Source organism: Photinus pyralis, unplaced genomic scaffold, assembly GCF_008802855.1.
Source record: "Photinus pyralis isolate 1611_PpyrPB1 unplaced genomic scaffold, Ppyr1.3 Ppyr1.4_LG1, whole genome shotgun sequence".
Lineage (NCBI taxonomy): Eukaryota > Metazoa > Arthropoda > Insecta > Coleoptera > Lampyridae > Photinus > Photinus pyralis.
In genome coordinates this window covers 37269404-37283402 of record NW_022170249.1, presented here as the reverse complement: position 1 = coordinate 37283402, position 13999 = coordinate 37269404, and the positions used below count along the sequence as shown (strand labels likewise).

General features: G+C 38.3%; 1 protein-coding gene across 1 annotated transcript; it reads left to right on the top strand.

Moving 5' to 3' along the window:
- Window positions 1-9158: 9158 nt before the first annotated feature.
- LOC116160582 lies at window positions 9159-12995 on the top strand. The gene is made up of 3 exons (XM_031473813.1): window positions 9159-9263; window positions 9525-12326; window positions 12375-12995. Exons 1-3 carry the CDS (start codon window positions 9159-9161, stop codon window positions 12993-12995), a joined length of 3528 nt encoding a protein of 1175 aa, XP_031329673.1.
- The last annotated feature ends 1004 nt before the right edge of the window (window positions 12996-13999 follow it).

Below are 13999 nucleotides of genomic sequence, written 5' to 3'. Positions count from 1 at the left end.
CGTGTTAAATTGGAGGAACCATCTTGAACATTTAAAAAAGCGAAATCGATCGAGTGCCTAAAATCGCGGGAAAATTAATGGGTCATAAACATGCGTCGCGCGAATTGTAGGGTTATGTTCACAATCGCGATTTGTGGTTATGTTTAATAATTTGTGGCGGTTTTAAATCTTTTTTACAAACAGGTGAGTATTAAGCCTTAATTTATAATCCATGTACCTTATTAAGGTAATACCTTATACTACCTATACTTGTAATTTTGTAAAGCATTTTTAACAAATCGTCATTAAAATTAGTGAACCAGAATAGGAAGTGAACAAGTGTAAAGTTTGTGGAGATACCCTGACCCTCATTTTGTCTTTATTTTTCTAGTATTAACAAGAATGTCAAAAAGAAAACGTTTACCTTTTAAATCCGTCTCAGCGAAGCAAGCGCAGAAGAATACATGATGACGATTACGATTATGGGGGTGTTGATGAGATGAGTGAAATGTACAATGAAAACATCGGCTCAAATTATACAGCTACAATTACTGAGAAGTCGGATGTTAATGTGCCATTTGACCCTCTTGCAAATTCTTCTCTATCAGAGTGCGCCTCTGCCGAAGAATATGCTGCTAATCCTATTCAAACTTCAATTTCAACAAGCTGTTCCTCTGGCTTATTGAACACTTCATTGGAGGGTAACCCTGAGTTGAATTTGGTACGAGATGAACAATTGGGAAGTGATGTCACGGAAAACGAAGAATTAATTAATGCCAGTAGAGAATGCAAATCTGAATGTGAATTAACGGCAGACTTTTTAAGGGATTGGGCAATTACTGCTAATTGCACTACCTCTGCTCTTACTTCTCTACTTGCTGGACTTAAGAAACATTCTTGTTTTAGTAGTCTACCTTCCGATGGAAGAACATTATTGAAAACCAAAGTTACTTTTCCATCGAAGTATATTGAGCCCGGTCATTATGTCCATATTGGTCTAAAAACGCAATTAACTAGAACTCTGAACACTTTGCCACAAACAGTACCAATAACGTCACTAGATCGGCTAATAAATATTGACGGATTGCCACTGTTTAAAAGTTCACCTGGACAAGTAATTCCTATTTTATTTTCTCTGCCTACAATAATGCCATTAAAGGGGCAAGTTTTTCCCATAGGATTTTATTATGGTTTGCAAAAACCTAAAAGTATGTCCTTATTTTTAGAAGAATTTGTCACTGAATCTTCGGATTTAGTACAAAATGGCCTTTCATTTAACAATAGAAAATTTAGTGTCAGGATTATAGGGTTTGTGTGTGACGCACCGGCTAAAAGCGACATATTAGGTATTAAAGGACATGGTGGCTATTCTTCATGTACACGTTGCACTGTCCGAGGGATAACGAGCAACCGTAAGAGGGTATTTTTACAATTAGATTGTGCTGCTAGGACAAACGATGATTTTCTTAACTGGATTGATGACTCATATAGGATTACTGAGACCCCCTTAACTCAAATACCGCATTTAAACTTTGTAAACTCGTTTGTGTTAGATTATATGCACTTAGTATGTTTAGGGGTAATGAGGACAATAATAACCACATGGTGTAGTGGTGATTTGCCACACCGATTGTCTAATCAAAATATTTTAACTATTTCTGAGAATTTAATAGGTCTAAGGAAATCTACACCATTTGATTTTGTACGAAGGCCTAGAGAGTTAAAATTTGTTCTTAGGTGGAAGGCAACAGAATTTAGATCATTTTTGTTGTATTTTGGACCTGTTGCTTTAAGGCAAGTACTTAGCGAAGCAAAATACCAAAATTTCCTCACATTACATGTAGCAATGACAGTTTTATGTAATAAATACCGTTGTAACGATAGTGAACAGACAAACTACGCAAGGTCTTTATTAATCCATTTTGTCCAACCTTTCATTGTTTTATATAGTCAGGATTTTATTACCCACAACTTCCATGGGCTCATCCATTTAGTGGACGATGTGGATTATTTTGTAACCAAAATTCCGAATTTTACTGTGGATAGTGTATCTGCTTTTGCATTTGAAAATTTTATGCAACAAATCAAAAGAATGGTGAGAGGGAAAAGTAAACCTTTGGAACAAATAACTGCTCGAATAAGTGAAAAGTTTTTTCATGAAACGCCCACAACTTATTCCCGTACATCTAGTGAATTAGAATTTTTGAATCCACATCACAATGGACCTCTTTTACCCGAGTGTAGTGAACCACAATACAAAAAAATACGCTTACCTTCTTTTACAATTTGTAACACAGCTCCTAATAGTTGTTATGGAAGAGCAAATGGTGATATTATTGTACTAAAAAATATTGCATTGTGTATCTCCACAAATCGTTTGGTAATTATAGGGCAGAAGTTTTTAGTAAAAACACCCTTTTATAAAACACCTTGTCATAGCAGTAATTTCGGCATTTACAAAGTAAACAAATTGTCGCATTTAAAAATATTTCCAATTGAGGATATATCAATTAAATATATTGCAATGCCGTATAAAGAAGTTGTAATTGCTTTTCCACTACTACATACTTTATAGTTTTTACTTATAGCTGTAACATATATCCAATCAAATGTAAATTATGGTAAACTTAAATTTTTGTATATGCATATGATTGATATTATAATTCCAATTAGCGTTATTTCATATCTTTCTACTTTCAAAACTCATTTTTTTAGTATGTGGACTTTAATAAAGTTTACTGAAGAAGATGAAACAGAGGGTGATTTTGATGTCATTCCAACACAATGGATAATAAATCAAAACCAATGTTTCTTTCCAAGCGGAAATTTAGCGCACATTACTTCACTGGTGAAAAATAATGCTACGGCTGATAGAAATTGGGGAAGAGAATCTATTTCCATAATTGAAAAAGATATCGGTAAGTTGTATAATAGAACAATATACTTGCTCATAAATTCAGTTTGTTTCTATTTTTTAGATACTTATGAGAAAGCAAGCAAAATGATGTATCGAGCATCAAAACAACAATCTCTGTTCTCGGACAATGAATCCAAAGGCAGAGGCTTACGGCAGAAAAAAACCATCTCGATTTGCATTTGAAAATGGAGACGAGGTTTTAGAACAAGGGAACATGAGCAAAAAAAAAACTGAGAAATCCAAACCAGAGCGATGTAATAGTGACCAATCCGTGGAGTACCCAAAACTGCCAAGTTCTTTTGAACGACAAAATCACTTTGTTTCATCTGGGAGTAATTTTCAATATACACACACATGTAAAATAAAAGCAACACACAACTGCACGTTTGGAGAACAAGAAGATCTTTTGCTTGCCATCTCTCACCAGTTGTGCAAATTATCAGATTTGTCTAGTAAAGCATGTTTTGTTTCTGAAATATAATGCGAACAATTATTTAGCTGATATGTTAAAAATGAAAAAAATTATTAAATACATAAAAGAAGATGTAGAGACGACATGCAACAAATGTAGAAGATGCCATTGCATTTGAAGAGGAACCATTCCTTCTCCCTGTTAAAACTGAAGATGAGTTAAATACTGTAGAAAAAGAATTATCCAATCCCATGAACGTAAAAAAATTGGTAAGAGTTGATTTGACTTACGATAGTAATTCAATATTAAGGAAATAATGTTTTAGATAAAGTCTTTGGTACACCTGGCGCCGGGAAAATCTGTTCCGCAAACAGTTGGTGCAATCATGTCTAGATCAATATCAAATGAACTTGCAAGCACATATAGTTGGAAAGGTCAAAAGAAAAAGAGTGCTTTCCAACAAAAGGAATTGACAAAAGCCATAGTTGGTAAGTAAATTTGCATTTTTGCAAAGTGACAATCTGATGGTCAGTACTGACAATCAGTCAACCGATTATTAGTCGAATTTAAGCTGTATTCATAGAAAACGTATTATGTGTCGGGAACATATGTATTTGAGGTGACACTGTATCGAACTGTAACTGACGATACGCGAGCATGTTAAAATCTTAGTTTTTTAAATGGCCCATGTTTCATACACGTCACTGACGGAACCAAAGTTCTAGCATCTTTTTTGGTCGACCGATGGTATGTGAACAATATAATTGAATACAATGGATTGGACTGATCGTTAGTACTGATCATTGGTTCTTTATGTGAAATGAGTCTACATGTTGTGCATGTCCAATAATTAAGTAAATTTTTGACATGTAACTACCCTGTTCAATTGTATTGTTCATTTTCAGCCTCGGTGGCAACAAAATATCCTCAAGAAGCAAGACAAGAGATTATTAAATCTATTCAATTGTGGTTGGTGCAATCAACGTCTCGCTTAAAAAGGTAAAGTGCAATACTATTGTATTTATGTGTCCAAATTATGTATATCTATTACAGAGCTCAACATTAAAACATTTTTCAAAGGTTTTACAAAATATCTTTGAAATATGTTCTACAATATTTAAAAAAATGTTTTTAAAACATTTCCTTGTTGGTTGGGTACAATTCCAACTTTTAACACTCTAGTAAATTTCAAACTATTTCTAGAGATGACGTCGGAACGATACAACAATGTTGAGCTCCCAAAACTTAGTGATGATATGGGACAACCTCTCCATTTCATTACGAAAGAGGAAGCTGATGATATAGGAACGACAAAAGCTGCGTTGAATATACCAAGCCAGCAGATGCTTTTCTACGATTCGTACACGAACATTATTATACAGATAATACCTTCACGTACGCTGAATCGTTCTTGAACATCACGCCACCCCTCTACATACCCGATGTAGTCACTACATATGTTAATTCATATGTAAAAAATGTTGGTGCCTAGTATGGACGCCTTCATATATTTGAACACACCCGGGCTTGACTATGAATCACAGAATGTGAATTTTGTTTATTTTAGAATTTATTATTTTCGTTTTTACAAAAACACAGCCCCACAAATTCCGCTGGAAGCTGCAGACGTCGCCATCGCTCAACTAAACAGCGACGATTCCGAGGTGGAAGATTTAGAAAATAACTGCGATTGGGTTCCCAAACCAAGAAGCAGAAGACGAGATGGATACAGAAGAGGAAGAAGGTGGAAACGGGGAAGAAGAGGTCAGCAAAAGCTCTAAAGGTAAAAATATAAAACAGAAAAACAATAAAGAAAAAAAACGTCCCTTGTGGAAAGAACAACATTTTGTACCACCAAACACAGAGTTTTTGGATAAACCGATTGACATTTCGGAGAGTAGCTCAAATACACCGTTTGAATATTTCATGCGGTATTTTCCCATCAATATTTTTTCTGAGTTAGCATAATAATAAAAGACCTTGGCATTAGTCGGAATCGCTTTGAATCTTTGAGAAATAATCTTCATATTACAGATGAAAATAAAGACAAAAATGAGAACGATAAATTGTGGAAAGTCCGACCGCTAATTGACAGCTTTGATAAAAGATGTGAAGAATTAGAATTAGAAGAAAATATCTGTATTGATGAAACAATTGTTCCTTTCAAAGGGCAGTTTTCTATAAAGCAATATATCCGCGGTAAGCCAAATCCTTGGGGTGTAAAGATCTTCAACTTACGTGGTCAGTCAGGTATTATTTACCGGTCTGTTGTTTATCAAGGTTCCACTACACTTTGTGATAACAGTGACAAAGGAATAGGCGCTACAGCCAACCTGGTACTTCATTTATCAGATAGATTACCAAACCACAAAGGCTATAAATTATATTTTGATAATTATTTCAATTCTGTTGGCTTGCTAAGGTAATTGCTGGATAACGGTATATTTGCAGCAGGTACAATCTGGGCTAACCGCATGGATCACTGTACATTAAGACCCGAAAAAGAATTGAAAAAATGGAACGGGGAATCTCAGAACACAAAATAACTGAAGATAACAAGATAGCAGCTGTGCGATGGTTTGACAACAAAGTGGTAAATATGGCGTCAAATTTTGCAGCCATTGAGCCCACTGACACAGTAAAAAGATGGGGCAAAAAACAAAAAGCTTACGTACAAATCCAACGCCCATTGGTCATCGCACTTTATAACAAAAGCATGGGAGGTGTAGACAAGAGTGGCTTCTTAGTATCACTGTACCGAACTTTTATTAGGTCCAGAAAATGGACGTTGAGAGTCATATTCCATTATTTTAAGGCATCCGTCTGTAATTCATGGCTGGAGTATCGTAGGGATAGAAGCATGGGGAAGTTCGTGACGGAATGGATCTACTAGAATTTACTTTCAATATAGCAGAAGCTCTATCTTTTTTTAAAGCAGCAAGGAAAATACCACAACGTGGAAGGCCGAGCAAATCACCAAGCACTTCACCAAGACTCTCCCATTCCTGACAATACTGCAAACAGTTCAAAAAGATGTAGGCAGATGAGTCCAGTGCCAGATGTACGTTATGACCAATACGCCCATTGGCCTATTCCTACTCATGGGCATGAGCAACGCTGCAGCTTAGAGGAATGCCATGGAAGATCTCGCACTATGTGTGAAAAATGTAAAATATTTTTGTGCCTAAATAAAAAAAACAATTGCGTCATGAAATATCATGTAAAATAAATAACTAATAAAGAACTGGGAATTTGATTTTTTCATAGCGTAATAACCTAGTGGTGACATGCCACCACTTCCTGGTTTGACTATGGAGGACAACCAAAAAGTTTGTTAAACTTTTGGTATATTTGAGTCTAAAGTAACACCAAAATAGCCTAAAAAAAATTTTACTTTGATTTAAAAAAAACCAGGGCCGAAAGGGCTAAGCCCACCAGCGTATTCTCATATACAGGTAGTAGACGTTGACTACCTATTTTATGGAAAGTGCACTTTTGCAGTTTTAGATAACGCTTATGCCTACTAGCCTCATTGAGTACGTATACTTCATCATGGCTGGTAGGCAAAATCAATTTTTTCTTCCATTTTATCCAAAATTTAATAGATGCAATTTCAGATCAAGAAATTGAAGTTGTTTGCGGAGATATGCAGACCGAGAGAGGTAAATATATCCGTATATTATACGGTTTAACCGTATATTTTTATAGAAAGGGAACTTCGCAACCAAATTATGGCGAAATATAAATCAGTAAGTACTTTACATGAATCATGACATATTGTTAATTTTCTATAATATAGGAGAATGTAGCGATAATTCGCGGTTTGGGGATAATCCCCTCAACAATTAAAATGGAAGAAGGGAGGCACAAAGATATGTGGTTCCAGGTCTATAAAGACCTGGACCTATACAATACTTTTTGGATATTTTATGTAAGTAGCTAACCGCTTTAATAATGTCACGCTTCAATCTGTATTTATTCTTGCAGATCTAAATAAATACCTAATTTTGTTTTTGTTTTTCCTATACAGTCCTACACATGATTACCAGCATAATAAAAAAATAAAGGCAAATAAATAAATAAATAAATGGACGTTCTAGTTAATTCCTTACCTAAAATAATTTTGTTTTGTTTTGTTCCAACCCTGGATATGATAATAAATTAACTCGCCCCTAAGAATAGAATAAGTGCTTTAGCGATGATATGCTTCTGTAATGCAAGCAAGGAGCATCACGTCATCGTATGCAATAGGTATCAATCCATATAATATCTACCCATTTGCTAATCGGTTTGGTGTCTCTGAACCCAGAAATGCAACTTAGTTTTGATTTCTCTGTGAACTCTTTCATAATTACAACAATCGAACGGCCGGCCTCACAAGACAAGTTCTAACTTTTACCTTAGTTTAGACAGATGGGGATAAAATAGTATTTATTATCAGCAAAGTAGTTTCTAAATTCATAACATTCGGGGATGTTATGGTGTTATTCTACATTAATAGTTTGCATGGATCAGGCTACATCTTCATTATTCAAACCACTCAATCGACCGGTTGCAGGAAATTATTTTCAAATCTGAGTTTAAACAAGAATTTTAACATTTGATTGGCTGCATACTACAGTATAAGGTTAATCAAATGTCTAACACCGGATTAAACAATAATCCTGGATTATTTATTATTTGTGCAACTGGCCGAATATGCTTTATTTAGATTAAGGGAAATTAATCCTAAAGTGCTGCTTAAAGGTGATACCTATTAAGATGCATCATATTCGGTAAAAATCCCTTTCTTGATGTTTTAAAGCCTCATACATCCATCACAGTCACCATCCTGGTGTCGAAAGAAAACTGAATATTGGTTTCCAAACTAGTCTTGGTGGTACGATCAATGTCGGAAGTTTCAAAAACTAGAATGCATGATTTTCTATTATGCATCATCAGATGTCATCTCATACAGGAGAGTATCGGAACCTACCTATGTACAGCAATTTCAACCGGTCGTCGCTAAGTTTTCGGTTACAGTTGAAAATCGTACATTCTAGTTTTCGAAATGTCCAAAATGAGCAGCCCATAATAATAATAATTATAATAAGTTAGGATATTATGGCCATAATTTTGGGGCTGGGAGCCATCCCCCGATCCACTTTAATTGAAAGCGGAGTATATAGGGGGCTCAGGTTCGCCCTTTTTATGGATCTGGAATTAGATCGTGCTTCTTGGATTATCTATGTTAGTAGCTAAATGCTCTAGTAATGTTACGTTTCGTTATTCTTTCAGATATAAATAAATATCTAATTCTTCGTTGTGTTGACAATAAATGTTTTTGTATAGGTAATGAGGCCCCCCTTTAAAAATTTCACATAAACATTGTTTAATACCAAAGATATTTAATACCAAAAGATATTAAACAGAGGAACAAGGAAGCTGCGGCAAATACATCGCTGTTCGCAATAGTATAATTAGAACTAGGTTACAGTTATTACATTATCATTATTCATAAGGTAACAATTTATTAAGAGTTGTGAAACGCAAGCCAGCAATCTGGCCGCGAAATACTACAAAGGCATCAAGTTTCAATGGAAAAAGGGTTACTATAATTGCATACGTAAAATGCAACGTATGCCAACTAATGCAATAAGAAATAAGGACACTATGTCAAACAAACACAAATACGTCATAATTAATTGTATATAAAACTGTAAATAATACTCAATAAATCACTATCGATTTGAATGTCGTTTAGTCGTTGGGGTTGCGAGGTTTCCAGTCTTCAATTTGTACAAGTGACGGTGTACAGCCTCATCTAGCAACCCCCCTTCAAGCAGTCTTCTATTAGCCAGAAGATTGTTCATGGTCCTTCGAGCCAACACCAGCGGCAAGGAAGATACAGAAGCTCCAGGGCAACACGACCAGCGGCAGAGAGAACGTAGCAGCAGAAGAAGCAACCCGAAAGCTGTAAGGATTTACGCCCCTCACAGCAACAACATAACCACCATCGAATAGTCGGGTAAGAAGATTTAAAACAAATAAAGGCCGCAAGAAGCCACACCAACGCTGCACGAAAAAACACCGTTTCAAGAAGACGGAAACATGCCGCAGGAGCAAAAGGACGCACGGATCTGCAACGCCCGAAGGAAAATAAATTCCTGGCGGCAACAAAGAAACTGCTAGCTGATTACCAAGGTGAGGAATCAGATAATAAGCAAAAAATTTTAGGGAACGAGGAAAATGGAGCCAATGAACACCCTCGCCACCCAACAGCAGGAGCTGGGCCATCAGATGGGAAAACTGTTGGCCAACCTGAAAAAAGATCCAGCGGATAGAAAGACAGCGAATTACATAGCAGACCGGCGCCGTCAGTTACAAGGATACATTTCGGCTGTGAAGATAAACCACCAGAAGATAGTGGAATTAAAAGAACCACAGCACGAGTACCACAAGACCAACTTCATAGGGCAGTTGGAAGACGTTCACCTCAAGGCCAGCGACTACCTGGACAAGATAGAAAGGTCGATAAAAACAGGGGGAGAACACGAAAAACGCGACACCGCACAGGAGATGCGGATTAGGAAACAGGAGGTTCGTATCACTCAGATCGAACAATTATTATTTCAGGTGGAGGACGAACTCAAAAAGCAATCACGGAATAGCAGCCGAATAAAGGTGCTATGTGATAGGGCCGAAAAATGTTGGGACAGAATAGGCGAGGATGAAATAGAAATAAGGGCCAACGAAATAGAGTTCGTTCATGAATACTTTGCCACCGAGAGATACGTAGAAGCACAAAGGCGATACGATGCTTTCCAGGAGCAAATCGCCAATATGGAAATGCAGAATTCGAGCAGTAAGATAAAACTGCCGATAATCAAGATCCCCATCTTCAGGACCGGGTATGAGAATTGGACAGCATTTCATGACCTGTTTCAGAAATTAATTCACTCCAACGACGCGTTATCCAGCACAGAAAAAATGCACTATTTAAAAAGTCATGTGGATGGAGAAGCTGCCAGGTTGATTCAACATCTACACATCAGCGAGAGGAATTACGAAACAGCATGGGACATAATAACCAAGCGGTACCACAACACGAGACTAATTACATCAAAATTACTGGACAAAATACTCGACTTCCCGGTGAGCCATAAAGAAGATGCACATCAAGTGAGGATGCTTCACGAAGGGATCAACAACATCGGACATGATACAACCTCATGGGGTCCAATAATAACAAAACTTATTTCCAGAAAATGGGACACAGAAACTAACAGGATATTCGAGCAGTCTCTCAAAAATCCAACCGAGATGCCGGCACTAGAGGAAGTGATGGAGTTCATGAAGTCAAGATTCCAATCTCTGGAGGCGTTAGCAATGAAGAGAGGAGATCAACCACCATCATCATACAAGCCTAACTGGGTCGGAAATAAGCAACCAAACTGCACATACTGTAAGGAACAACACCAAATCGAAATGTGCCCAAAATTCGGCAAACTATCCGTTGCCGAAAGAATCAAAATTGTAAAAGAGCAACAGTTATGCTTCAAGTGCATACGCCATAGCTGCAATACGAAATGTTACTCGCTTAAAAACTGTTCTACATGCAGGTACCCTCACCACTCGCTACTACACCAAACCTCAAGGACAGCTCCAGCCACAAGAGGAAGCCAAGCAATGTCCCACGCATCTACAGCAGCCAAAGAAATGGAAATCAAGAAAGAAGATCAACAAGTCCTCTTGGCAACAGCAATAGTACAGGCCCAAGACATCCTGGGACAACGCCATCTACTACGAGCACTGGTAGACCCAGGATCCCAAGCGTCATTCATCACCGAGCAAGCAGCTCAGCAACTGATGGTACCCAGGCAGAAAACAAGGGCAATGGTATCTGGATTGGGAGAAGGAAGTCCGACCAACGCAAGAGCAAAAGTGACGGTACATCTCCACCCTCGTCAGTCTAGCAAATACACACTGACAACAGACCTCATCGTGTTACCGAAAATAACTGGGATGTTACCAATGAAGTCAATGGAATTCGATTTGGAACCATGGCAGACCAAGATCCTAGCAGACCCAACCCTCAACATCACAGGTCCAATACATGTGCTACTGGGAGCCCAAGACTACGCCAAAATCATACTAAACGGTGTTACAAAAACGGCGTCTGCATTGCTAGGACAGCAGACCGAATTGGAATGGATAGTGTCCGATCAAGTCATGTATCCAGAGAAAAAAGGCACACCAGTCATCGGGATGGTTTCAACAATGGAAGAAGAAAGAAACCTGTCAAAATACTGGGAAATGGAGGAAGTCGAGGTGCCAAACCGCTCCAAAGAAGAAGACGTACAATGTGAGAAACATTATATGGCCACCACCACAAGAGGGCGAGATGGAAGGTATACAGTGAGGATACCATTTAAAGAAGCGCCTACCATGGTTAACAGTTCCCGTTCGCTAGCAGTAGCTCGACTGCACCAATTGGAAAAGAAGCTAGAAAAGGAGCATCGAGTACGCGAGCAGTACAAAGCGTTCCTTCAGGAGTACATAGACCTGGGCCACATGAAACTAGTACCCCCCAAGGGAGAAGGAAGATACTACATTCCACATCAACCAGTCATCAAGGAAGCAAGTGCCACAACAAAGTTAAGAGTCGTGTTTGACGCGTCCGCAACCACACGGTCACGAAAGAGCCTCAATCAAACCATGCACGTGGGACCAAGACTGCAAGAAGAATTGGCAGACATCCTGGTGAGATGGAGAAAACACCCGGTAGCGTTCACAGCAGACATACAAAAAATGTATCGTCAAATAAACATACATGAGGACGATCAACCACTGCAGACCATACTCTGGAGATTCAATCAGCATCAACCCATACAAGAATACCAGCTAACCACAGTTACATATGGGACAACTGCAGCACCTTATTTGGCAACACGCACCCTACAACAACTCGCGAAGGACGAAGAAAAAGAATACCCTAACGCATCAAGGGTTGCGTTAACCGACTTCTATGTGGACGATGTGCTAACAGGGGCCCAAACCCTCGAGGAAGCCAACCAACTACAACAAGAGCTAACAGCCATGCTAGACAAAGGAGGATTCAAGCTACACAAATGGTCAACGAACAAACTACAAATGCTACAATCAATCCCTGACGAATTAAGAGATCCATCCGTATCACAATTCAAGGACGAAGAAATGAAGAAGTCATTAGGGATACTGTGGATACCACATCAAGACGTGTTCACATTTAAGATAGAAGAAGGCAATCCCGCAACGACCAAGCGTGGTATATTATCAGCAGTAGCAAAAATATTCGATCCATTAGGATGGTTGGCACCCGTAACCATAATGGCAAAGCTGCTCATCCAACGATTATGGTTAACAAACGCTTCATGGGACGAAAACATACCGGAAAGTTTAAGGATGGAATGGTTGAAGTTGACCTCCGACATTGGCTCAGTCGAGGAAATTCAGATCCCAAGATGGATACATACCAAGAACGACAACATAAAAATCAACGACATAGTACTCGTCAAAGATGACAACCTCAGCCCAGGAAAATGGCCGCTAGCAAAGGTGATAGCGACACATCCAGCAGAAGATAATATAGTGCGAGTAGTAACAACCCAAAAGGCAGACGGGAAAACGTCCAAAAAAGCAATACATCAACTAGTCCCCCTACACTAAGAAGATGCACAGAAAAAATCAGCCGCAGGAAACAACCAAGAGATGAAGAGTTTCAGCATAAAAGCAATTGTTGTCACCATACTAATGATGATGATAGGCACTACAGTGGTAGACGCATCCAAACCCAGGGTTTTACATAGAACACATGGGAGATGGAAGGATTGAACGAGGAATTTTCCGGATCGATATTCAATACAAGAAAACACGGATAAATGAAGACATCCACGCAACGCTGCAATCAATTACACATTTCAAGGAGCTATGCAACAAGACAGCAGAAATAGCAGGAAATTCACACTGTACCGAATTAGTGCAACTTCTCGAGGATCACGAAAATGAAATACAATGGTTAAAGGAAGAAATAGGCAGCACGATGGTTGAACGAAGGAAGCGAGGAATATTGGGGGACATACTTACAGCAGTATTCGGAGTCAACGATGAAGTATATAAGGACATCGCCTCACTGAACAAAAATTAGCAAGAAATTATCAGAAATGCGGACAGACAGACGAAGATTATGTTATCAGCACTATCAGCCTTGAACGAAACCGAGACAAAGATTGAGAAGCAGTTACAAAGATTCCACCGAAAGCTAAATGAAGGAATTCAAATGATAAATCAAATGAGCAAATGGTACAGAACAGTCGACGAGAACAGACTAAATTTACAAGTGCTAAGTATATACACCATCACGGTAACCTTAGCAAACGAAGTCCAGCATCACTACAAAAAGGTAATCAATATCAACAACGGAAGAGGAAGTCTTCACGAACTCATATCAGACATCAGAATCAAGATAATCCTATCCGAAGCAGAGAAGAAAATGCCAAGCAACGTAAGGGTATTAGCGCATCCAGTGCTAAGGGTAGCAGTAAAACAAACAGACACTCACATCCACGTCCAGGGCTTTTTTCTGGTGGCAGAGATCACAGAATATGTGATTATGAAAATTACATCTATTCCGATCAAAATTGAAAACACGACGTTCTGGACATTGGAATCCA

Coding starts and splice junctions, on each gene's coding strand:
- LOC116160582 (XM_031473813.1), top strand. CDS start 9,159: ATGGTCCTTCGAGCCAACACCAGCGGCAAGGAAGATACAGAAGCTCCA. Junction 9,264..9,524: donor GAAGAAGCAACCCGAAAGCT/GTAAGGATTTAC, acceptor AAAAAATTTTAG/GGAACGAGGAAAATGGAGCC. Junction 12,327..12,374: donor CCGACTTCTATGTGGACGAT/GTGCTAACAGGG, acceptor CAACTACAACAA/GAGCTAACAGCCATGCTAGA.